Here is a 26,679-nt window from a genome sequence, read left to right on the forward strand (position 1 = left end):
CTCACCAGCATCACAGCACTGAGGAGCACCATTCCCTTCTGCAAAGAGCTGGTGCTCTCCTGTGTTACTGCTGAACAGCTCACCAGCATCACAGCACTGAGAAGCACCATTCCCTTCTGCAAAGAGCTGGTGCTCTCCTGTGTTACTGCTGACAGTCTCACCAGCATCACAGCACTGAGAAGCACCATTCCCTTCTGCAAAGAGCTGGTGCTCTCTCACATTACTGCTGAACAGCTCACCAGCATCACAGCACTGAGGAGCACCATTCCCTTCTGCAAAGAGCTGGTGCTCTCTCACATTACTGCTGAACAGCTCACCAGCATCACAGCAACAAGGAGAACCATTCCCTCCTGCAGTGAGAAGAAACGAGTAAACTCTGCATAACCTCCCGGTGCTGTTTCACAGAGAGATACCAACAGTAACATCAGGCTCTCGCTACACAAAAACAAAAAGGCCGTACGTTACAAAAATACAGAGCAGCGAGAAGCTCCCCTTAAAAACAGGCAGGCCTGTATTTTGCTGCTGCCTGCGTCTTTAAGAGGGAGACAAAGGCCCTGCGCATGGCACGGCTCCAACTGTGATGTCATGGTAGCCGGGTGATTGTAAAGCAGCTGTCTAATTACATCATAGCGGGGTCAGGTGGTAGTTGATTGCGGCTAATATTTGTGTGGTCTGGATCTGTGGCTCCAGACGCCGAACGACAGGCGAAGCACATCCCCACATCTGTGAGACGTATTTATATCCATCAGCGCGACATGGAGCCTAGAGAGAGGCCTTTTTTATTTGACAGACTACAATACAATGACCCGTAATAAGCGATAACAAGCTTTTTGATTGCGAGAGGCCGCTTGACTGCATGAGTCACTGGCTGAAAAAGGCAGGCTGCCATAATGCAGTAAAAAAATAAAAATAAAAATAAAAAACTGCAACGCACCCGACTACGGACATGACTCTAAACGGACCTGCTGAACTCCAATTCACTGCTGAATGCTGATGATCACAGGGACCTTGATTTAAGAATAGAACAATAATAAATCACAGCACTGGAGCACCCTCGTCATTTAAAAACCCCAAGCTTCGTACCCGATGGCTGGATTGGCTGAGAACGGACCAGAAAAACCAATAGCTAGTGCAGCGTCTCTAATTTGCGATAAGGGTTTAGTCAAAGTGCCTGACCTTAGCAAAGTGCTTACTACTGATGTTATGTTTTTTTTTAAACTGAAATTCATGACTCATCTAGCAAAAGGGAATGTTGAATATAACATTAAAATGATGTTTTTAAAAAAATAAATACATATTTCCATTTGCTAATCAAGTCATGAAACCCTGTCAGACGCTATTTGTGAATAAAGCTAATGAGTATAGCGGTCAGGCTTAAAGGTGCTTTCACGAGTCTATCATTATGGAAATGTTCCTGTAAGTGGTTCAGCTGCAAGACTGGCACACCGATATTGCATAAGCATGAACTACTTACAATTTTTTTTTTTTAAAGGTGATACGAAATTTCCCAGTTAAATCTGGTCTCCCTCCTCTAGAGGATTCTGCTTTAAATAGGATCTGGGCATAACGAGGTCATCACATCAGACTCTTTTAGTTTTATTTAGGCCAAACACCATGCCGCCACCCTGGGTAAAACCCTGGACAGGATGACCCAAAAACTGTTTCTGTGGTCAAGTGCGTCAGCTGGACTGGCCGGCCCCACACACCAGAACAACCTCAAGCTAACCCTCAAGTTCAAACCCAGCACACCCAAATTAGAATGAAACCAATATTAATGGGGGGGGGGTGCTGGTCTCTGAAGAAAGGAAGCCAATACAATGACGCATATGACTCTGTAATAGTCCCCTTTAAGAGGTTCCCCTCACAGTGGAGCTTGTGTGGAGCCAAACACACTGCTTCCCGTGTGCTTAAAAGTCTTCACAAACAAAGATTTCACGGAGCTGGGTTTTGAAGTCCAGGCTGAGTCAGTTCTTCAAGCGTTTATCTCTGCTTTTTTTTCACCCCCGTAAAGTCGCCTGTAAAATTTCTGCTTGGTGTGAAGAAGGTGTGGAGTGCAGTTAATGCTGCAGCTGTGCACAACTTGGGCCGCCGCAGAAAACGAAAGCAGAGGACAACAGTCACAAAACGCTTTGTGCTCAACATTCAAGGAGCCGGTAAACGGAGGCCCTGGCCTGGCCGATTAGGGCTGAAGGCTCTGTCGACAACAAACGAGATCCAATCAATCTTCACCCAAACTTTACAGCGACTCCCCCTCGTTATCAGACAACCTAGCTTGGCGCAGAACTGCTACCGAGCACGTCCGCAGCTACCATTTCCCCCTTGTAAACAATCATAATTGTCCTTTGTACGCTGTGACTCATTTGGCTCGCCGCGAGAGCAGTCAGCCAGTAAAAAAAAAGTTTCACAACTTGTGTCGCGACTGCACGCATAACGTAGGAGTGGAGCAATTTCGGGGACGGGAGGGCGGGAGCTCCTCGATTTCTCAGCAGTGAAATCAGGAAAGATACGGCGGCCGCTCGCCTCACTGGCTCAGACGGCCCCTCCCAAACGACCCCTCCCGAAACGGCTCCGCGCTCCCGGACCGTCCGCTCTGCTCGCCCCGGCCACAGCGGAACGGAGGACACCCCCCCCCCCCCCTCACCCGCAGGGATGAAAAGCAGCGCTAATGACAAGGTGCAGCATCCACTGGCGCTTCAAAGATACAGCCGGGGCTTTGAAGCTCCGCTCCCGCGAAAAACCCACCGCAATTAGCGAGGCCTCCGAGGGGCCGCCAAGCCGTCCGCAGCCGCTGCCCGACGAAAGCCCAACAAAGGAGCTCGCAGACAAAACCCCCGCGCAGCTACCTCAGCGTCTACACTGCGCTCTTAAGACGTCTTCATCCCCCTCTAAACCCAGCGCATCCAAAAACACCAGCAATCTGAAAGCTGCCATTTAAAACAAACAAAAGAATAAAACTTCTAAAAAATGATAAGGAAATGCGTAGTCTCACTGAGCCAAAAAGATCGACCTCACGCCGTAACAACTTTCCAGTGAGAGAATGCATTAAACCATGTCTACATACCGATGTGTATCCTCAAACAAGGGGATTAATGCAAACATTTCCCAGCTTAATTCGAACTGAAACCTGCTGACAAAAGAACACCAACAGAGACTCAGCCAAAGGCAGGATAACCCCAAGACTTAAAAGTTCCATTTCTTCCATGTAAAGGCACCGTTTCCCATCCACACACAATTATGATCCCGCAGGTGATTCGCTCGATCTGCCCACATCTACAGAGACAAATTAATAAATGGCGCATACTTAACTATTTGTCTAAACTTCATTAGTGAAAGACCTCGGTCTAGGTGTGAACCGATTCGACGCGGCCAATTAATCAAAACGGCCCAATTACGCCAGATGAGGACCGGCTGAAGCGAAAAGGCCGGTTGAGACGCGTTCGGCGGCGGCGGGGGGGGCGGCGCTCGGGGGGGGGGGTTGGGGTGGGCGGTTCCGGGGCGGCGCGCTCACCGTCCTCCTTCTTGGCGTCGATGCACTCCTCGATGGACTCGCTGAGGCCCAGGCTGGCGGCCGTGGGCAGGGGGCCCAGCAGGGAGGCCAGGGAGGGCCGCCGGGAGGGCGGGGGCTGCTCCGGCGCCTCCCCCTCGCCCGCCTCCTCCTCCTCCGGCGGCCTGGGGAGGGCGTCGCCGTACAGGACCTTGCGGAGGTGGTCGGCGGCCGCCTCCAGCTCCTCGTCCTCCAGGTCCTCCTCGCCGAACTGGCTGAGGGTGACGGACGCGGCGTCGTCCTGGGAGCCTGGGGGGAGAGAACGAGAGCGCGGGTCAGAGACACTCGCTGTGGAAACCACAGCGGTGAGGAGACGCACTGTCCGTTTACGCGGAAACCCAGAACATTCCCTGCTGTCAGTCAACCACCAGCACTCCCCACGGAGAACACAAACAGGCAGCCTGACATTCAATATTACTATCCGCAAAAATGCAAGAGATGATCACATTTCACTCTGTTTTTATTTCATGGCAAGAAAGCAAATTGAAGCATATCCCGGCTTTGATAAATATTAATGTGCCGTTACCCTGAATGAACACTGCTGACCGCAAATTCAAAAAATAAAAATAAAAATAGAAATTCTGTACCTGACATTTCATAATCCAGGCTAGCCCAACATCGCTGTTGTCACATTGATTAATAACCTCATTAAAACTGTCTCACGACGAGGCTGTAATTAAGACGGGATTGGTTTGTGTACAGCGTAGGTATATGCAGATAGTTACAGAGAGAAAGTCACTTGCAAATGGATAGTGAAACAATTACAGCAATCAGTCATGTTTTTATAATTGCATTGTGGGGGAAAAACATGACACCCAGCTGAAATGGCATCAAAACACCCAATTTGCCACCGATAAAAGCTCGCTAATGATACAATAATGGAAATTGTTCCACTGTGTGGACATGGATGTGGCAGGTGCCTGACAGTGAAGATACAGATGCAGAGTCTAGAAGGGCAGGAAAGGGCCTTGTACAGAAAATAAACCAGGTGTCTGTGTCAAAGAGCATCAACACACACACACACACACACACACGCACCCACACACACACACACGCAAGCAGAGACTCAGAGACACACACACACACACACACACACATACAGACACACCCAGATACACGCAGGCACACACACAGGAACACACAAACAGGCGCACAATGAGGCACACAAACAGGAACACAAAAACAGGCACAAACACAGGCACACACGGGCGCACACACGGGCGCACACACACACAGGCACATACGGACGCATAAACAGGCACACACAAACAGGCGCACAATGAGGCACACAAACAGGCACACACACACAGGCGCACAGTTTCTAAGGGCAATACCGTTGTTGCCGGAGCAGGCGTACATCCCTCTCGGCTTGGGCCGGCTGTTCTCCAGCTCATTCTCGATCTCGTCTTGGTAACAGAAGATTTCACCTGCAGAGACCAAGCACAGCACCCAGCTGACAGCGCTTACAGAGGCTTTCCACGTGTGTCATTTCTGTTTATTTCAAACAATTAATCATTTGCGCTGTTCTTTAACATCATTATTACCTTGAACGTCATCAATCTTCTTGGCCAATTCTTTCTCGAGCTTAAAAAAACGAAAGATTGCATTATTTCAGAAGAGGAACACTGTGTTCATGAAAGAAAGTGTTTGTTACAGAAACGGTGTTTGTGAACAGTGACACATTTAGCGGAATAATACAGCACACTGGCTTGGAGCGCGGCAGGGAGGCACACTTAAGGTCTGTTCGCACAGCAGCCAAATAAGGTCACGATCTCCCGCCTATGAGCTCTTTACACAGCCTTATTCACATGAAGTACGCTCACGAGTAGAAGCAAAAACCATAATTATCAGCCCAGCAAGAAGTAGGTTATGAAGCCCGTTGTTAGCACCACGGAGTACGCTAATTAGCATTAACTTGAGAGACGGTGCAGAACACAGATGACTACCAGCAGCACTTCCATGCGATGTGAAGTACTCTCCCTTACTCCATCCATGCTTATTAGCGAAAGATTCAACAGCTGCCGAGCAGAGCAGAAAACAAACTCGACAAACAGACAACATGTCCCTACTGTGCATTTCCTCAGTGATCAGTCAGGTGGCCATGTGTAATGAGAATGACTTCACTTCCTCGTAAACAGGGAGGACATAGTTAACCATTATACACTTTCATATGAAGCCTCAGTCAAAATACATGTGTGGACAAAGAGTTAATCTGAATAAACAGGAAGACACTTTGACACTCTGACCTATGGCGTACATGCACTGTAGCCTATTGGAGAGAATGCAGAAGCCACACTGGAGCAGAGAGCCCAAATGGATCAGGGAGCTCTAGAGCTGTCCGCAGACTGACCTCCCGCATCTTCAGCTTCTTCTGTCCGGCGGTGAACGAGGGCGGGTCGCACTCCTGCTCCAGGTCCACCTTCATGAACTCGTCAATGGTCAGCTGACTGGTGGGCGTCTCCTCAAACTCAGTCAGCCTGCCGGATTAACGCAAACCAAACAAAAAAAAAATATGCCTTCCGATTTCTTCAACACCGGAAATTACAATAGAAAGATTTAAACTTAAAAAGGGGGGTTTGATTAAACTATAGAGACATTTCTTAGTTTTTTGCCCATCGCTGCAATGTCATAAACTACACCAACAGATGTCTGTGATGGACTAAAGGTTTTTTTTTTTGTTGCTGGTTGTCATGAGAGCTTGTGCATTTTCCCTCAGCCATTTGCACGACTCTATAATTTAGTAAAATATACCGTGAAAGCTTTCGCCTAAATTAATTTCTCCAGGTCGCTATTCAATTTCAGCTGACAGGCTCTTTTGTCCTTGACCAGATGAGTGACTGTGGAAATCTTTGGCTGTCGGGGGACTGATGAAGCCATAACTGTCAACTGGAAACGGCAGCGTCCGCTCTGATCCCAGATCGATCGGGGGCCACGGTAGGGCAGCGCTGCTATGAACATTACCAGTCATACTGGCTTCCACAGCCAAACGCTCCACAGGGTGCACCACTGGTATTACAGAACTGGGGTCTATATAAGCACCTCTCATACACCCACTGCCATTGTGAAGCCAGCTGGGCCCAGAAAGAATGTTCTGGTATAAAAATTTAAATTAAAAAAAAAAAAAGAAGGCGGCATTCTCAGACTGGAACAAACACCCTGACCCCAGACTGGTGAGTCACAGACAGCAATAACAGTCAAGTTTTTTTCCACAGTACATTGAAAACTCTTCAGTGTAACGAACTGCTCAGTGCTGGGGCGAACGGTTGCAATTTATGCATAACAACTTCAGTTTCAAAAATAAATAAATAAATAAATAAATAAAATCTGACTGGCACACATCCAAGCAGGCTGAACTGCGAATGGTAAAAGATTTTAAAAAAAAGTTTTAAAAAAACACCCTTCAAAAACAGTTTCAGCGATTGAAAACGTAAGTAGGTTTGTGTAGCGAGTGGAAGCTTTCTGTTGTTGATTTTGAATTGCATTGGAAACTCAATTTCCATACCCACTGCGATGATTTAAAACCACAGATAGTCAGGCAAAGGGTGATAAGAGCCAGAGGCCTGAAAGGCCTTCTCCTCCCTGTTGGGTACAGTGAGCGGACGCAGGAGCGGGAGCCCGAATGGCGCCGCGTCGCAGGAACATCAGCGCTGGCGACACGCACCTCTTCCTCAGCGTGGCCTCGCACACCTTCACCACGCCGATGACTTCCTTCACGGTGCGCCGGAACTCGTGCATGCGGGCGGCGACCAGCAGGGCTGCGGACACACGCGCGCGAAAGAAAGTAAAACCTGCCGCGTCAGTGCAACTTCAACAGCCCTTTCATCACAGCAAACATACACTGGATTCTAACCGGTAAATGTGATAACCCACGTACTCCAGTTTAATCGCACTGCTGAAAAGAAGAGATATTTACTGAAAGATTAAGATCATAAAAAATATGTTTGATGGTGGGAATAGGGCACCTTAAGGCAGCTAGGATGGTTCTGCGAGAAAGCCAAACCCAGGAAAAGTGTTTGGATGGATATACCAGCCACTGACTTGCCATGTACACAGCATGTCAAATAAAACACTTTCCCTGGGAAAAAACAGCTAAACATTCAGTACGTTTCAAGCTCTGAAATATGCATGTTAAATACTAATCATAAGGTAAATGACAGAGAATTGTTCAGCCAAGAGTCGTGTTGAATGTTAAGTACATCAAACATTCTAAAGACTCAACAGACTGTCAATCACCCCTTAAATTGCTTTCCAAGTAAATAGTGAATAGCTGGCAAACGGCGCTCTGTGAAGACGGGAGTTGTGTTCCTCATTGCTCTGTCTTTGTTATGTAAGCGCACCAGATATTCTCTCTGCATCTCTGCTATATATAGGCGATATCTGAAAAATAATACTCGTTTCAGTCAATAAGCTCATGGGAGAAAAACAAAAGTCGTGTATCCGAGTTACGCAATATCTTTGTCTTATCAGCTCGATGTTCTCAATGTTTTCTGCCTGTTCTTTCACCCTTTTACTCAGTGCTGATATATGGATACAAAGGATCAGTGGACATCTACACAGTTTAGGTATCCGTGATGGCTGAGGCTGGGCTTTCAGACAGACGATTCCAGCAGTTTCCATCAGATTTACTGACTTTTGAATGAAAATCTTTGTCTAAACTTTTACTTCCTCTCAGTAAGTGAGTGTTCTAAATGATTAATGATAAGCGATTAATTATTCAAATGTTGCAGCAGTGGAAGAATGCAGAAAAGTGAAACCGAGAGATTAAATGTATACACACACGAGAGGTTTGTCATTCTAACCTGGGACAAGGACAAGTCGCCAGTTACAATGCTGAGAACGGTTCTGTACATCGGCCGGGAAAGGGTGCCATTTTGTTTGCCGAACAGAGCTCTGCCAGTTTTATCTTGCAATACATGCTATAAAATCATATCTGCTGCCATGAATTCACACCATATTTTAGCTTTGGTGTTGCCACAACATTTCAACTAGTCACAGCTATGCTTGTTTGGACCGTGAATTATTTATTACAATTGTAGTTCTTCCCGTTAGGTCTATGCTTACGAGATGCGTGACCCTTCAACTTACAGTAAACCCTTCTTGCTTCAGGCAACAAAAAGCTTTCTTTTTTACATTCTCCGCAATAATCTCTTTTCAGTGAATTTGTGGAGGAAAACATCTTCTAAATGCAAAATGTGAATTAATTTCGGCGATGGAAAAAACAAAAGGGGTGCAAGTCCAAAGAAGGGGCAATGCTCTGCTATAAAAATGTGGCCAAGACGTCCTATCTCTACCAGAAATAAAGCATTTTCCTGCCAGTCATGTGCTTCCTTAAGACAATTTCTTGAGGCAGCACCCAGACTTTGCTTTGTTAGGTCATGACTGGTAAAGTATTAAAAGATTTATTTTCGACCGACGCATCCTCGGAAATGTCTCCCAACCTGTGGTCTGGCACCCGTGTTGTCAGACAAAGGGCCGTCTCCTTGACAACCTACCTGCGCCACACAGCCCTGATGGCCGGCGTCCGGTGTGCATCCAGTCCCTCTTCATCCTCTGCAGCAGCCTCAGCGCCGTCATGGAAACCTCATGGTTCTTCTCCCCAAACTCCAGCAGCTGGGCAAAGCGTGGGATGTACAGGCAAGGGTCTGTAGCAAACGAGAGCGCAACAGAGAGAAACTCCCTGAGCATAATTACACTCATCAATAAACCCCCCCACTCACAGCGTTCCTGACACTTATCAACAGCATCCGCTAGAACTAGCATAAAGACCTTATGTGGCCAATTAAACTGGCTGGTCTCAAGACAGCACCAAAGTAGCAAAAAACTTTTCTTCTTTGAAATAATATTTTTTAAAACATAAAAAAACAACCTTACGAGAGCATACCGTGTTAGTGCCCTTTAAGAAGCGTGAACACAAAAGCACAGAAACATCCAAACAGTGGACTAAGGATGCCATAATACTGTTTGTCCCGAAAACAGTAAAGTGCCCCTCCTCCTTGCAAACCTAAATTCTATAAATTCCACAAAGGTTACCACAATTCACAATGTTCCTGAGAGAACCCATATAAATTCTTTCAAGCAAGAACACCCAGAAATGCGGACCCCAAACTGTCCTTGGTTCAGAATAAAATTATAACATTATCGCACATCAATAACACACAATAAATATGTTATCAGGTCAAGAATGTCCATGTTGTGCACAAGAGAGAAAGGAACTCATGTCATGTCAGTAAATTCAGCAACATTCAGCCATTTAAAGAGATTCTGTGATTTCCATTTCAGTTCTGCAACTGCACTTATCTCACTGAGACTGATATTTTAAAAAAAGGTATTAATAAAACTGGGACAGAGACTTCTTCAGTCTCCCCAGTCTTCGTCTCTGAATTTCTGGCACCATCCCCTCCCTGTGTGCCCACAACCTCTGCAGACAGTACACAGAACACTCGAGAGCATTTCCCTGGCAAATGTCAAAGGCCAGGAAGAATTTATGTTAGGACCACCGTGGCAATACTGTACAATACGGACCCAATTAATACCCAGATGGTGCATGTTCCACAGGAAACAACAGCATTCACTGACCTGGCAAACATCTTGGGCAGGACTAAACAGCCTGAACCAGAACAAACAGCTCTGACTAGAAGTGCAACAGTAAATTCAGCCTTTGGATCGATGCAATAAAAGGGGCATCATTCAAACTGCTTCACTCTTGGGAAGCCAAAGTCTATCTTTTCCCACAAAAAATGCACAATGTGCAAGCACGCTTGACTAGGGTTTTAGATAGGCACCAACATTTCAAGGTTTTGAAAATTCTAATTTTGGATGATTCTGATATGAAATATTCTGGGATTGCATTCTTTTTGCCACTGATGTTATGTTGTAAATTACTTGTTTCCAGCACTCTCTATAATGTATATGTGTTGTTTCACTTGTGTAAGGGAAAAATAACCAATCCGTTTTGCAAAATCACACCAAATTAACACAATGCCACTAAGAAAATTTATTGTAATTACCTCTCAATTTCTAACCAAATTTAATCCCAGATTTATTTTTTTACTGAATTGGGAGAACCTTACCGTTGTATATTGTTAATAAATTCATATTCTGAAAGTATCATCTCCAGTTCACCACATTAATTGTAAGCTATGATGGCCGAATACTTATGGCTAAAGCTATATGGGCATTAAGCTGCTTAGTGCGAGCCGTCCATAAACATTCACATTTTGTAGCGCCGGAGCCCTCTGTTGGAAAGCCGGGAGACCGGTCTGGTAACAGGATACAGTAAGCCCAACCCCCTCCCTCATCCCCATCTCCTGATTTAACATGGCTTCTGGCTCCGATGAGGCTCGCAGAAACCAAACTTAAAGGCTTTTGCTGTTGGTTGGACGCCCTTTTATTCAATAAGGTAACAATTTATGCACTTTCCTGTCTCTGAGTATCCGTCTGCTCAATATTTCGTTTTAATACGGTATAGTTGGCGGTTACTTCGACTGTACAGCGAGCCAGGAACTGGGAAGGCACCAGAGCTATGTGATGTGATCTATTCTATATGTTCGTCGTCTCATGAGTAAGATTTTGCGATTTACAAATAATAATGAAAATCATTCCGTCTATATTTCGAAAGCTTTGACATATTTAAAACAATCTGGGTGGTGCCAATTGCAGTCGTTGTTAACTGAATACTTTCATAGTTCAGGGTTTATTAATTAGTCGCAGTTTCAGTTCGCTGCAGATGATGTTTACCCCATGAATCCTAATTAAAGAACGTCCGATTCTCGAGCCATTTTAGAGTCTGTAGCTTGGTATGCAGTTTTAAGGTGTATTCGGTTGCTTTCACGACACAGTGCAGTCCTGCATGAAGTTATGAGTCGCATCGTTTTATACCGATGTTAGTTCTTTAACGGAGACTGGAACGAACTTTGTGAATTATCTGGTCTTTCTTCACAATCAAAGCAACATGCGTAGCATACACAAGCTCTTTGCCAAGAGGATAATTACTCTGTTTCAGTTCGGGATATAGAAAATGTAATGGATTTTATTATTAATATGGTTTAAACCATGTTCCGAATTATTGTCTTTATTTGTTGCTGCAGAAACAGTGGCGTGATACGCCGTAAACTATTGGCAAGGGGGTACGCTCCGCTCGGTCGTCTCTGCAGCGTAGAGCGAGAGAGGGGCTGAGCTGGGGGAGGTGCCTCAGGCTGCTGACGTTAAAGGAATCGGCAAAGCTGATTTGTTCACAGGGAGCAGGGCGTCCGCGAGAATTGCCCAGAAAATAAACTACACACACACAAGAAGAAAAGCTCAGACCCGTTATATTATTATTCATATCGTATCTGCGCAGCAGCTACCGAGGAGCCCCGTCTCTCCCTTGGATACGTACAGCTTTTGACAAACATCTGCCACTCACTCGGGAATCGCTGCTCCGAAAAAGGACTTATTGCTCGTTCACCGCATTTTTTGCCTTTCTTTTACATTTTTGAGGGGAAATAAAAAGTAACATTTCCACCAGATACATCTCTGTTTTTACAAAAGATGCGATGAAAAAGAGGAAAAAGTATTCGACGTGAAGTTGGAATAATTCCGCTGGACGGAAATCTTAATGTTGCTGTTTAAATTCATTCAGGGTTGGTAAAGATCTCCATACTGTGTAATGATACATTTGTTTACCACGTACGCAAGAAGCTGTACAACTGGGGGCACTTGCGTTTTTACACATCGAGTTGAATTACCTACGGCGCACCTGGATTTGTAATCTCGAACGTCATTTTAAAACTTACGTCAAACTCTATTTTTATTTAAGATATCTGACAGATCGATTTGTGTGCTGATGCCAACAGCCCCAGACTGCCTTCATGGCCGGATCATGAAGTGTTTGACTTTCTTCCTTTTACTTCCAGAAACCCTGAAAAAATCTAAAAAAGGTGGGAAACATCCCAGCAAGCTGCCGGTATGCTATGAAATTGTAACTCTATCCTTGAAGAAGAAGATGGCTGCAGAATTGTACCCTGCCAGCACAAACACCAACCTCCCCAATAACGGCACTACAGTGACTGCTACTAGCAAGAAAAACATTGTCCAAGTCACACAGACTACTACCGCCGCTACGACTACCACCAACCAGCAAAATATCAACAATAACAACGTAGAAACTTCTAACTGGCAGTCGTCTCACCCGACGCTGCGCGAGAGGTTCGTTTTAAAAACGGTTTCAATTGCACTACTCAGATACGCAAAAACGCTGCAGGGGGCAATGTGTGTACTATTATTTGCTTTTATAAATGTATATTTATAATACCCATAATACCCAAAAACGATGTATAATCGCCTGTGCCATAAAATAAACGGTATAAATGGTTTTATCTCCAGGAATGCCTTAATGTTCAATAACGAACTCATGGCCGATGTTCATTTCATCGTTGGTCCCCCGGGTGAATCACAGAAAGTACCGGCGCACAAGGTGAGCCTGCACCTCTGTTGTTATGTTTAATATCTCGTTTAAACTCGGAGGTCTGCGGCAACGTCTTAATTGGTGGTTTCTTTCCCTTCAGTATGTATTGGCGGTGGGCAGTTCCGTTTTCTGTGCCATGTTTTATGGGGATCTTGCGGAGGGGGAGTCTGAAATTCATATCCCAGATGTGGAACCTGCTGCTTTTCTTATCCTGTTAAAGTAAGTACACAGTCATGCTTAACTACTATTACACGAGATTACAGAGTATAATTTCAGAGTTAATTACGTAATAAAGCAAGCAGGTGGTGTTTTTTTCTGCAATATTACTGGAGAGTCTGCTGCCATTGTTAACCAACTGTAGAACGCTTCATTGTCGGTCTGTAATAAAAAGGCGTTTTTCTTTTAACCCTGTCCATCAGGTATATGTACAGTGATGAAATTGACCTAGAGGCTGACACAGTGCTGGCCACTCTGTATGCTGCAAAGAAGTATATCGTGCCTGCCCTGGCAAAGGCTTGCGTCAACTTCCTGGAGACGAGCCTCGAGGCGAAGAACGCATGTGTGCTGCTGTCCCAGAGCCGGCTGTTTGAGGAGCCGGAGCTCACGCAGCGCTGCTGGGAGGTCATAGACGCGCAGGCCGAGCTGGCGCTCAAGTCCGAGGGCTTCTGCGAGATCGACCTGCAGACCCTGGAGATCATCCTGACGCGGGAGACCCTCAACACCAAGGAGGTGGTGGTCTTCGAGGCCATTGTGAACTGGGCCGTAGCCGAGTGCAAGCGACAAGGGCTGGGGGTGACCACCCGCAACAAGAGGAACGTCCTGGGCAAGGCGCTGTACCTGGTCCGGATACCCACCATGACACTGGAGGAGTTCGCCGACGGGGCCGCCCAGTCGGACATCCTGACGCTGGAGGAGACGCACGACATCTTCCTGTGGTACACGGCGGCCAATAAGCCGGAGCTGGGCTTCCCCCTGGCGCAGAGGAAGGGGCTGGCCCCGCAGCGCTGCCACCGCTTCCAGTCCTCGGCCTACCGCAGCAACCAGTGGCGGTACCGGGGCCGCTGCGACAGCATCCAGTTTGCCGTGGACAAGCGGGTCTTCATCGCGGGGCTGGGCCTGTACGGGTCCAGCGGCGGCAAGGCCGAGTACAGCGCCAAAATCGAACTCAAGCGCCAGGGGGCGACCCTGGCGCAGAACTTGACTAAGTTCGTATCGGACGGGTCCAGCAGCACCTTCTCGGTCTGGTTCGAGCACCCGGTCCAGGTGGAGCAGGACACGTTCTACACGGTCAGCGTGGTCCTGGACGGGAACGAGCTCAGCTACTTTGGGCAGGAGGGCATGACGGAGGTGCAGTGTGGGAAGGTGACGTTTCAGTTCCAGTGCTCCTCGGACAGCACCAATGGGACAGGGGTTCAGGGGGGACAGATCCCGGAGCTGGTGTTCTATGCATGAGTCATGCAAGCGTGTGCGTCCATATTTAACTGCATTCCACCACTGCTAGAGAAGCACATGGGGAGGAAGTCCAAACAGTTTTTGCCTTCTTAATAATGTAGCAGTAAGAAACTATGTAACACTAAAAGCCTGTTAGTTTTTTTGACAGACTGTCAAGATTTTAAGTGAAGGAATGGCTCTTCAACTATTTATTTGAAAAAGAACTGATATTTGATTCTAATTATTAATGCTGCGGCATGCAGTTATGTGTAAAAAGTTGTGTTGCACTTCTAGTGGATGACTCCCGTTAGTGCATTGTGTTTTGTACATAAATTAAGGCTAATTTGTTCACAGCTTGAAGCTGATTGACAAAAGAAATGTTCTGTATTAGAGCTTATGAACCTGCAAATCATAAAAGTTTTTATGTGGCTAAACTCCCAGCTATTACTGCTTGTTATTGTGAACCGCAAGAGCGTTAAAATAGGAGGTAATACGGCGGAGAAAATTCAGCCTTTGAAACTCACTTCCACAGTGCCTGACTATTGTAGAGATCCATTTCCCTTCCCATTACCACTGCCCATTTCAGCTCATAGTCTTCTGTAATGAATGCAGCTCAAAACAATTACGGAATACAGACTTTGTTTTTGAATGTGGCGAAGCTAGATTAACCTCATTAACGTCATCAAAAGGAAAATAAACATAAATGTGACTGAAGAACGTAAATGGCAGTTTAACATTCCTTATGTCTATAGAGCTATAACCAGCGAATGTTGGGGATGAAGCTGCAGTCGAGGCTTTCCTCTGTTGTCTACCTGATGGCCTCGTTTTAATTAGAACAATTTACGGGCTTAAATGAGCAGCTTTTCCGTTACTGTGGAGCAGAAATAGCAGCTCAGTATAAGTGAGCGCAAACAACATTAGACTGTTGATGAGAAAAACACCAAATAGAAGCATTCTTTCAGAAACGTTAATGCCACAGTGCCCTCTAGACACACTGAACGGTACTACACTTTCCTCTCGACTGTCAAATGTTTGCCTTGTGGTTATATTTGAACTCTTCGGAGCTCAGCTTTCGGTTCAGAGTTACTGTGCTTCAGATTGTGCTGGGCCACACCATTTCTCCATGGAACGGTCAAACCCTGTTCTCCCAGCATGGGCTCGCAAGTGCTATTTAAACAGCTATCGCTAAACAAACACAAGAGAGGCCCGAGTGGGGATTACCTATTGCTGGAGCTTTGATACAGGCCAGAGTGGGGATTACCTATTGCTGGAGCGTTGATGCACAGCTCCCTGGCCAACACGAGGAATGTTCTTCCCAGAACGTACACGTTGACCTGCGGGGAGAGTGAGAGAGGGAACAGGCGGGTCAGGCTGAGTTAGCTTTCACACAGCGCTGTAGGCTGGGGAACGGCTCTCTGGGGCTTGGATCTGTACCAGAGAAAGGAGTGGGGCAGTACTCTCCCACAGTGCTGCGCCACGCCACAGCAAATATGGACGGCGCTATTTCAGGAGGGACGCGGCACTTTAAAATTACACGCGGCCCAGGGGCGGGCGAAAGCGCCTTTCGCACGGTGGCCTTCCTTTCGCTGGTGTCGCCGAGGTCTGCCGCGACCGAGCGCGGGAGGGGACGCCGAGCGTCACCCCCGTGCCCCGCCTCCATCTGGACCCGCAGGGGTCGCGACCCCCGTTGCAGGGAGGCGTCCGGCCTGCTACCCTGCCCGCGGTGGACAACACTGCAGCCGGTCAGGGTGGGGCTCCACTTGCGAGGGATTCCTGAAATGTTTATGGCTGCTCTGCTGCCTGGACCCAGGCTCACAGCTCCCCACCAATACCAGAGGAGGTGGGGGGGTGGGGGCATCTCGGGGAACAGCTGGGGGCGTAAAAATAAACCAAGCACCAACTGGGTCTCAGAAAATGTCCCCACGCTGAATTATTCAGATTAAAACTGCAGACAAATGCAAGCCTAAATTTATACACCCATCGCAGTCTTCACACGGGCGTGACTCACTACTATAAAGGGCAAAAGTTATTTTGAAATTTGATGCATAGCTGCGTAGCCCGTATACTGTTACGCTGCCGCTATACATTGCCCAAAGTGCAGATGGTAAGCATACCGAGGATTGCCATATGGCAGTATGAAGGGAGGTCTTAATAAATGTTATGCCACACAGCTAATCTTAGATACATGAAGTTTGGCTAATATTTCTGAGTATCTTTACACCAGTCAGCTCCTTTTGCCACACTGGCCTGGATTCAATCAACATTTGCCCTCATCTTTGACATGCTACTGAATGAAAGTGCAGAATTCATCTTCACAAACAGCTTGGGGATAATTTAGCCAATGTCTGAATTCACCAAACAATTAGTGAAGAAAAAGAACACAAGCATGTTAAAATAAATAACAAATGCTGAATGGATTCAAGTCACGGTCTCCTCACAATAGCATGCCCTTTACAGTATTTCAATGGCAAAATCGGAATGTTAGGGCATTCCCATGACTCTTCCTAAGCAAGCATGCTACAACCACTGCAGAGACTCAATATGCTTACTATGGAACCATTTACAAATGTGGAGAAAGGAGCAAAATTACAGCATGAGGGGGTGATGTCATCTGGAGTTATTGTGATAGGACAGGGACATATTGTACTGTACATGAAGATCACATGACTGCTTTCAGGCGGTTTGGAAAATGCACACAGCTTGTTCTTCCATTAAAAGCCAGCGAGAGAGCAATCTGAACTCACTCTGCAGTGAACACCTGCAGAGACTACTGCCCCCAATTATGTCAGATGTGGTTAGGGTGGGGGGGGGGGGGGGAAGGGGCGTGTCACCAAATTTCTTTCTTGTGGGCCGTGTCTTGCCACAGCATGTGCGAATGTGATAGCAACTGCAGAAAGGCACACTCAACATTTCATAACAAGAACAAGAAATACACAAAAAATGTCAAAAATAAACAGGTGGAAAAAAAGAGAAGCCGCAGCAGCAGCAGGTGTTTTTGTACAGCAGGTGTAGTGAGAGGAGCAGCTTGTTTAAACCCACCTGCAGCAGGTCGCTCAGGTCCAGCAGCATGTCTGAGGGGCTGGTTAAGGGAAAACGCGAGTGTTAGCATGTTAGCACGTTAGCGCGCTCCCTTCGGCGCATCCCCCGCCGCTCGCCCCCGGCCTTATTCAGCAGACAGCGGCCGCTCAGAATGACAAAGCAGGCGCTGCCGCGAGCCGCCTGAAGGTGATTGGATTACAGCGTAGCTGAGCACCTGCGGCCGCGGTCGCATCCGCAGCCTCCTCCACACACCATTTTTAATGTTGGACAGCCAGCCTTTCGTTTGTATTTTTTTTGCTGTATTCAGGGGAGGGGGAAAGCAGTGAGGGTAACAAACAGAGATGGGGTCAAGGGTCAGAAAGTGACAGGGCGGGGGATCGGACCACAAACCGCGCAGGGGGGTTAGAATATGGGCTGAGCGTCGGCTGCTCCGCGGACTGCACTGCACGTCTCGCCACTCTCAGGGGTAACTTTGTCAGGGTCTCAGAAATAAGCTAAACTTCCCATTTCTGCATTTTCCTTGTGAATAAAATGTGGCAGCAGTACATTCAGAGTTATTCTGACTGACTGAATCAGCAGAGTGGTCTAACTGACCTAACAGGAGCTCGATAAATCAATGTGATGTGGTAGGGGCCCATCGTCACAACATCACTGTGGGTCTCACTGCACTCAACGGTACAGTATGTATAGCTTCTGCTGGTTGGAGGAACCGGACTTGGATCGTATTTATTCACACGGCCTTGCCGTTAGACACACAAATTAACGAAATTCAAAACGTTTCACTCCCAATTTGCACGGCTCTTCAGACCTGCGCCTCCAGGTTGGCCTGTTTCCCAGAGACCGACCTGTCTCCCTCACCCTCCCCCCTGTGCATCGGTCGCCGTGACGACAGTCGCACCTGTCCACGTGCATTCGCGGGGATTTACAGCACACGGCGAGATTACCGCCGCCCCAAAAACGGAAAGGATAATCCCGCACAGTCGGGAGATTGCAGACAATTCATCCCCAAAATAATCACCATCACCGCGCCAGGCGATAACCGGCTTACGTAAGCCTCGGTTCTGGCAAAAACACGCCGGGCTCGTCCGCGATCGCTGCATTAGAACGAGGCAGCGATCGGGCGGACAGGAAGGTGAAACATTAATCCAAGCGCTGGACGGTTCAGCTTCAGCTCTACCTGGGAGGCACAGAAGCTCACAGCTACAGAGAGGCTTCCATTCACATCCAGCCCTGCCTGGGATATCAGATGTGAATGTGCAGCCGGTTCCTGTGCTCGGCGTGGCTGAGGCTGTGTCTGTGCTGCAGTAACATTTTCCGCAGCTGTGCAGCACGCTGCGCGGTGGAGGCTGAGCGGAGCCTCTTTAATTGTCCCTGCGGGAGGGAAGCTGGGTAAACAGTGCGCTGGGAAACCGCCTCCGCCCTCTCTCCCTCCCTGATAAAGCTCCCGGTTTTTCCAACGAAACTCCCCCCCCGCCCCCCTGCCGTATCAGCTGCACGCACGCACAAGGAAGGGGGGAGCGTGCGCAGATAGCGCGTTTCGCTACGTTCCCACAGCGCGGGGGACACCGAGAACGTCAGCGCGACTCTCCTTCAGTAAACTTACACAAATGCAGGGAAAAGGAGCAGGCATTAGGCTGCCTAGCACAGCACGTGTTTAGCTGAAATTGGGTGGGTATAAAGACCCAATCCTGACACAATGTTCACCGCGTGCGTTCACCGTGCTAGCCGTCTGTACTGAGAGCCCTACCGCCGGGCGCACGCAGGCCATGCGAGCTCTCTGAGCTCTGGGCGTGGCCCCAGATCCCACTCACAAGCCCCCCGGGGGACGCCTTTCTGCCGGGATTAAAAATAACTGCTGAGCCCCGCCCTGCAGTCCTCCTGGGAAGAGGCACGCCCTGACACATTTCCTCCCTACACCACCACAACACACACAGGCACACACACGCACACATGCACACACACACGCACGCACGCACAAACACACACACACGCACGCACGCACAATACACACAGGCACACACAAACACACACACGCACACATGCACACACACAGTCACAGACACACAGTCGCGTGCACACACCCACACACAAACACACATGCACATACACAGTCACGTGCACACACTCGCACACACACATAAACACATACACAAACACACACCCGCACACGCACAAGGCAGACAAAAAAAACACACGCACGCACGTGCACACATGGCACAGATACACACGCACACACCTATAGTAGCTCTGGGCCTGGGCTAAGAGAGGAAACTACATAAGGAGTTCTCTGCTGGTGCACACACAATCCCTGAAGCCCTACCACACACTTTACTCTCCCACAGCATCTGCTGGGGAGGCTTTCACGGTGAATTTAAAGGAAACAAAGCAGCTTTTATAAACATGTTCAATCAATCTAATCCTAATTGTTACAGCAACTCCCACGGATCCGCACAATTTATTTCATTTCAGAATCATCACACGTCCCATAAATCGGGCAACTTCTGAGTGAAATTTGATTTCTCCCCCCCTCCCCACGTCTGCTAGACCTAGCACACTGAATGCTGATTACCAATAGGAAAAACACAACAGGGCTGCCATTTCTAAACACTGCTCCATGCAAAGGCCTTTTGATTTGCTTTTATCTTACTCGAAGAAAAATGGATAAAAGTAACATGCCAACCCCAAAGTCACCAAAGTCCACATTTCTCGAATTTCGTCTTATTATTTATTATTATCATTATTATTACTTCATGATAAGGAATTGCAATCTGGAAAATCTGGAAAAATCTCACAAGCAGCACAGACACCCTGTGATAAGCTTCCACATGATTTTGATTACAGGGCCTGTTTGTCTACTGGTGCAGTGCCAGACTCGGGGACGGGTCTGCTCAGACCATTAGGCAGTGAGTCAGCTGGTCACAGCCACCGGGGGCAGAGGAACCCAGCAGGTCCCAGGAAGTGGTGGAGACGGCCGGGGAGATGAGCGCAGACCAGAGGAATTACTCACGCCCCCTCTGTGCCCCTCTCTTACTCACTCACTCACTCCAGACAGATTCACCATAAAACCTTCACTCATTAACTTATTAGCGTAGCCCTGGCCACTGCATTAGGCCCAGAGCTCTCGAGAGCGAGGCTAACGGTGGTTCAGCTAATGGTGGTTTAGCTGGCTGCTACCGGCGCTCTTTTCATTGGGAGAACTTTGGCGGCGTGACACCGAGCCATGGCAAATTTGGTAGCGTGACACTGTGATACCAGCCACGGATATACCCCAAAATTTAGGGCCCTGTGCATATGCAGTCTCTGTGGGTGCCCTTAAAACTGTAGACGAAAGCAAACTTTTTAGTCCAGGCCTTTTTAGTCCAGGCCTTTTGAATGCCCCCCCTGCATTGAAGCTCTGGGTAGTCAGTTCCACTACCACCTCCCTCCCCCCCGCCCCAACCCACCCCTCAGGGTGACGCCCCCGTTACCGGCGCTGAAAGGATACGGGGCGTGCCCTCGGTCCTGCACACCAGGTAGAGGCACGCGGCGATCACGTGCAGCGTCCTCCTCCCGCGCGTCAGCTGCCTGTTCAGCGCCATCTTGTAGAAGTTGAAGGCCGTGTCCAGGCAGTGCTTGTTCAGCTGCAGCTGGTGGCCGAGGTGGTTGATCTGCCGCTTCCCTGCGGACGAGACGCACGCAATTTCAGGCGCCCGAACCAGACCTGGGTCAAATACGTATTTGTTTTGGACTCAAATATTTTTCTACGTTTTACTGATCTTGTCTGCTGTATTGGAACCAATGAAATACTCTCAAAAAGTGCAAACCTCGCCTTCTGGTCATATTGGCAGGCTCAATTACACCAGGCAAGATCAACAGAGCACAGAAAAGTTTTTGAATCCAAAACGAATACGTATTTGACCCAGATCTGGCCCGCATGCACACGCGCCTCACGCAGGTGATCTAGAGCCGCGTTCTCCTAGGCGCTGCCGTGGTGGTAGCGAGCCATTAGCGCCCTTCTGAGAGCCTCCCAACAGCTTAGCTGAGCTGAGCAGACACACCGCTCTACCCTCAGCTGTTCAGCACACAGGTGACACGGCATTTGAATATTACTCAGCCCTGTCCTCCACGCCTTTATTTCCAAGTAACTTCTCATTTCGACAAGCGAAGGCCTGCCTATTTTTAAGAGGTGCAAATGCTAACAATGATGTATAAAGGGGCTAAAAAATGTATGGTCTTGGCTTACGTGTGAACACACGGGCTCTCTTGCATCAGTTGAAAGGCTGCATTTTCACAACTGTATTTTAGAAACTTATGAGTATATTTTTCCTTGTGTGATTTTTCTAATGGGAGTGTAAAACTGACATTTTCAGAGATGCATTTTCAGACATTCTACATAAATGAAGCCACTTATTTCTTGGCATAAAAATACTCGCACATGCTTGTACTAATGACATACTGCAGAAAGGATCTCCCAAACTTATAGTGTGTCAAGGTACATGTTAGAGCTCAGAAATAGCGGATTAGTCCCATCTTAGCACCGGGAGGGCAGCGTCTTCAAGGTGGAGCCAGGATGCAGAGAGGAGGAATGGTGGAAAGTCGAGACCTGAAATAACCCCAAAGGGCTTAAAGGGTAATCTCTTTATTTTAAAGCCTGCGTGATGACCGTCTTAAACTGTGGGCTCTGGCCGAGCGGGCCCGCTCTGGAGCGGCGGCGGATTTACGGTGGAGACCGCACACAGAGGCGGGACGGCCAGAATTACGTAATGGCACGGGGGACACAGGCTGCGCCCACGGGACCCGACGGAGAATCGCTTCAGAGCTCCTCTCCTCCAGATCCTGTTTAGCCTTGGAACAATACACCCAGCGACCTGCCCGAAATCAGCTAACTGTACTGCAGAACCGCATATAGGGTTTCGCCTGCGTGAGTGGAGTTATATAAACAGACACTAAGGGCTCAGTATCCCAGTGATTAATGAGGGTCTATTATCCCTGTTTATTCACTTCCACTCATGATTACAGTAACAGGGAATATGCTGGACAACCATGGGAAAGAGTTTCCTTATTATCAATCTCCCTCTTTTCCCAATGTGATGTGTCAAATGGGTACAGAGGCTGGGTGGAGGTCAGGGATGGTACGAGGCGGTGGAGGTCAGGGATGGGTAAGAGGCTGGTGGAGTCAGGGAATGGGTACAGAGGCTGGGTGAGGTCAGGGAATGGGTACAGAGGCTGGTGAGCAGGAATGGGTACAGAGGCTGGTGGAGTCAGGGAATGGTATAGAGGCTGGGTGGAGGTCAGGGGAATGGGTAAGAGGCTGATGAGGTCAGGGAATGTAGAGGCTGGGTGGAGGTCAGGGGGAATGGGTACAGAGGCTGGGTGGAGGTCAGGGGGAATGGGTACAGAGGCTGGGTGGAGGTCAGGGGGAATGGGTACAGAGGCTGGTGAGGTCAGGGAATGGGTTAGAGGCTGGGCGGAGGTCAGGGAATGGGTACAGAGGCTGGGTGGAGGTCAGGGGGAAAATGGGTATAGAGGCTGGGCGGAGGTCAGGCGGAAAATGGGTATAGAGGCTGGGTGGAGGTCAGGGGGAATGGGTACAGAGGCTGGGCGGAGGTCAGGGGGAATGGGTACAGAGGCTGGGTGGAGGTCAGGGGGAAATGGTTCCACAGCCTCTAGCAGGGAAGACCACAGCTGACCCTGGATATGAATCAGCTGCTGCACAGGCCAGACCATACCAGACAGTGAGCTCACACACAGCCAGCATGACATTAGCAACTTCAACAGAGTACCAGGTGTACACACACACACGCACGCACGCACACACGAGTGTACATACGAACGTGTGCACACACGCATACATTTGCACACGTATGCACAAACAGGCATACATTTGCACACACACACACACACAAAAACAGTGCTACACAGCACAACACCCATTTTAACCATCCATCTCCAAAATCTCCACCCCGATGTATTTATCCCTGATGGAAGCAGCAGCAGGTCCTGTGTCAGTGATGAAGGTGCAGCGTCTCTGCGTCTCAGACAGACCTTTTCCATCAGACCCGCTGAGAGACTGCGGCCTTCACGCCGCCGCCCGCCTCCCCCGCCTCCCCCGCCTCCCCCGCCTCCCCGCCCGATTTATTAGCGCTGCCAGGCCCTGCTTTACGGCTCCAGACCCGTCTCCAAGGCACTAAGCGGGGAACGCGTCGGGTCTGGCGCGTCTGGCGGGGAGACGGACGGGAGGGCTGCGCGGGTGAGAGGCGGACGTGATGAGAGAGCGGGGGGCGGGAGCTCGCTCGCTCGCACTCACGGACGGAGTCGCTCCCTCACGAGGCCGCGCCGGCGCCCGGCGCTCTGCAGACCTTCCAGCGCAGCGTGACCGACTGCCACGCCCGCCCACTCTGCTCTGCCCCTACGCGCGCGGGCATAAACACACACACACACGCACGCACGCACGCACGCACACACACACGCACACGCACAAACGCGCGCACAAACGCACGCGCACGCACACGCACACACACACACACACGTACGAGAATGCACCGCCTCTGACACGCACCGGTCCAATAATTACTCCAGCATTACAGCTGTTGGAAGCTGATCTCTGTAAAGCAGACTGTGAAAGTGTGAATTACTCTCAGACACTAATGCTACACGTACACACTGCAATAGAGCTGGGAGATAAAGGACGATTAATATCTATAGTTTATTTAGCACAATAACAATCAATCATGACCACCATGGTGTACCAAGGCCTTTTCCTTTCAGTCTTTTTTTCCTTAGTCATATTGACACAATAGTGAGCCTCCAAATGTCAGAGGCCACGTGAAATACTTCTGCAGCGAAAGAGAAACACAACTCCTATTTATTGGGCGTTGATGCGACAGCCAATCAGAAGCAGATTCACGTAAATTCCACAATTGATAAAAACCACATCATTTTATCACATGGAAGCACGGCGTTACTGTCTATTGGCTGTCAGTTCTACACTGAACAGATACCAGTGGTGATTTTTTTCTTATGGAAATATTTCACATGGCCTCTGACGTTCCGTAGTATTGTCAGCTATTAAGGAAAAAAAAGCCAATAGGCCACATGGCAGAAAAGATTTAAATAATTACCGTTATCTTTTATGACTCAGCCCTAACATGAGAATAAGGGTCGACTAGATGAGTACTGTGCATGAATGGACAATTTGACACCAAGAAAAATTTCACTGTGAGCACCTGTATAACAAAGCTCTAAGTATCATCTATCTAATGTCTTCCCATTAGCCAATAAAGTCTAATAAACAAGAAGCAGTGACATCACCGGAACAACTGCACAGCATTCTGGGACGTAAAAACCAGGCGAAGGCCAAACCTGAGCCAGAGCGGAAAACTCTGAGGTCTCTTCAGGAGGTCTCCTGTCTACTTTCTCATCCATCTCCTCTCCTGCACACCCTGAGTGACCCTCTCTCTCTCCCTCTTCCTCTCTGCTTAATCCTATAAAAGATCAAACACTTTGCAATTTCTCTCCTGTGACCCAGATGGCCGACAGCTTAGTCACATGCAGTTAAAAGCACCAGTAGTATTCTCGCGGGGAAGACAGCGGAGCCCAGGTGCGACTCGCTGCCGATTGGGCGGATTCACAGGAAGGTGATCTCAGAGGCCTCCCCCCCGAGGCCTGCTTGTGGGGAGAGACGCTGCTCTCCCTGAGGAGGCGGCGGCGGCGGCGGCGAGCGAACGGCAGGGGGAGACTCACCGTTCTGCAGCGTCTGAGCCCGGGACTGCTTCTCCATGCCCGCGTGGTACCCCGTTCCCAGGGAAATGGCCTTGGCCGCGCCTGCAGGGGGCGCACAGGAGGCAGAGATTATGACACGCACTACGCCCTGACTAAGGGCTCGAGAAATGCTCAGACAACCCCAACTGTGAAAAGTCTAACGGTCACATCATAAATACACAGTGACATAAGAACAAAAACATCCACGCAACAAAGACGCTCTCTACTCAACATATGGCAGTCAGTTGTGATTAATCACTGTTGTATTGTAATGACTGACACCAGTGAATGAGTGCAATTACTGTATATACTACCCATAGGCAGTATATACAATTTCCTTGACATAAGAATTGATTTATTGGCTGAAAGTTGAAAAGAACATTACAGTCATTCTCCTGGTGACTACACACACACACACACTATTTCAAATATAGCTTTGACATAGGACCTATAACCAAGGTGTCCTCCCCATATTTCACAATTGTTGCTTGCGGTGTCAGATGACCAGTGTACAGTGTGAAAACTAGAGGAGGTAAGACAGTCCTGTGGGCCCCCTGTGTTTCAGTAAACATGCTTGGACAGGAGTTGGGAAATGTTTCGGTCTGTGTTCAAAATGGAAAATTTTGGATCTGCAACAACAGGTACAGCTTAACAGTGATTGTGTGCTGTTTATTAATACGAATACGGTTAATACGAATGGTGTTTAAAGCCGAAAAGAAATGTAAAACTAATATCTGAACCTACTATCAAAGTTCATCTGAATGTGCAAGCCTACATATCTAATGTAGCCTAATATAAAAGCCAGCTCGGATTTTCAACGCTTCCCTTTCACCACAATCTAATTTTAAAAGCACTTTATATTATTCAGTTTGATCTATACAAATGCATTTGGCAATACCTTCACAACATTTAGTGGGGATACAAGCAAGTACTACAGGGTGGAGATTTTAAGCGTTCAGGCACCTAGGCACCTTAGAAATGTGATTTGCAGGCCTAAATGACTTTATCCAGAAGAATGGTAAAGTGCCATGACTTAAAGATCAGCTCAACAGAAAGTTGCTGCACTAAGAATCCTGAAATTGATGAGCAATCCTGAAAAAAACAGTCAACTCTGCATACAGCAGCCCTGACCACGTCTCCAGACTAATGTGTTTCAGGCAAAGAAATCAGGAAAAACAGAACGCTGCACTCATACTGTTCAGCCCAGTTTCCTTACATAAACCTCAATTTCAAAGAAATGTATTCTATAGCTTCAGGGAGGCCTGTCAAATTTAAATAATTTAAGCAAACAAACTTTTTTGTGTACACAAAAGAAAATGCATATCACACACTAAAAACTAGGCTATATGGAATAATACTGAAAATTAATATATGTATATATTGTTTGTGTATAATACACACATACATATACATTAAACACTGATACACTCAGGCATATAAACAGGTGGTTTGTGTGTGATACAAATGAGCATTCAAAGAA

General features: G+C 48.0%; 2 protein-coding genes across 8 annotated transcripts in view; one reads left to right on the forward strand and one right to left on the reverse strand.

Annotated features, from left to right (window-relative positions):
* The window catches only part of LOC135249121 (transcription factor IIIB 90 kDa subunit-like), a 63,447-nt gene that overhangs the window by 31,973 nt on the left and 4,795 nt on the right, over positions 1-26,679 (reverse strand). For all 5 annotated transcript variants that reach the window (XM_064324407.1, XM_064324417.1, XM_064324433.1 and 2 more), the window contains exons 3-12: positions 25,182-25,262; positions 20,944-21,117; positions 17,460-17,491; positions 15,682-15,754; positions 9,037-9,186; positions 7,206-7,299; positions 5,895-6,021; positions 5,089-5,128; positions 4,879-4,971; positions 3,509-3,793 (exon numbers count right to left, since the gene is read on the reverse strand). In XM_064324407.1, the coding sequence (XP_064180477.1) occupies positions 3,509-3,793; positions 4,879-4,971; positions 5,089-5,128; positions 5,895-6,021; positions 7,206-7,299; positions 9,037-9,186; positions 15,682-15,754; positions 17,460-17,491; positions 20,944-21,117; positions 25,182-25,262 (1,149 nt within the window). The remainder of the gene's footprint in view (positions 1-3,508; positions 3,794-4,878; positions 4,972-5,088; positions 5,129-5,894; positions 6,022-7,205; positions 7,300-9,036; positions 9,187-15,681; positions 15,755-17,459; positions 17,492-20,943; positions 21,118-25,181; positions 25,263-26,679) is intronic.
* On the forward strand, positions 10,793-14,854 carry LOC135249140 (BTB/POZ domain-containing protein 6-B). Of its 3 annotated transcripts, none has more exons than XM_064324461.1 (5): positions 10,793-10,943; positions 12,439-12,730; positions 12,908-12,998; positions 13,090-13,208; positions 13,409-14,854. In XM_064324461.1, exons 2-5 carry the CDS (start codon positions 12,528-12,530, stop codon positions 14,439-14,441), a joined length of 1,446 nt encoding a protein of 481 aa, XP_064180531.1. In that variant the 5' UTR covers positions 10,793-10,943; positions 12,439-12,527; the 3' UTR covers positions 14,442-14,854. The 3 variants fall into 3 exon arrangements, with proteins under 3 accessions (XP_064180531.1, XP_064180513.1, XP_064180522.1); XM_064324452.1 differs by lacking the exon at positions 10,793-10,943 and adding an exon at positions 11,009-12,165; XM_064324443.1 differs by lacking the exon at positions 10,793-10,943 and having other exon boundaries at positions 11,005-12,730.

This window comes from Anguilla rostrata, chromosome 1 (assembly GCF_018555375.3).
Source record: "Anguilla rostrata isolate EN2019 chromosome 1, ASM1855537v3, whole genome shotgun sequence".
NCBI classification, from domain to species: Eukaryota; Metazoa; Chordata; class Actinopteri; order Anguilliformes; family Anguillidae; genus Anguilla; species Anguilla rostrata.

Coding starts and splice junctions, on each gene's coding strand:
- LOC135249140 (XM_064324443.1), top strand. CDS start 12,369: ATGCCAACAGCCCCAGACTGCCTTCATGGCCGGATCATGAAGTGTTTG. Junction 12,731..12,907: donor CACCCGACGCTGCGCGAGAG/GTTCGTTTTAAA, acceptor TTTTATCTCCAG/GAATGCCTTAATGTTCAATA. Junction 12,999..13,089: donor AGAAAGTACCGGCGCACAAG/GTGAGCCTGCAC, acceptor CTTTCCCTTCAG/TATGTATTGGCGGTGGGCAG.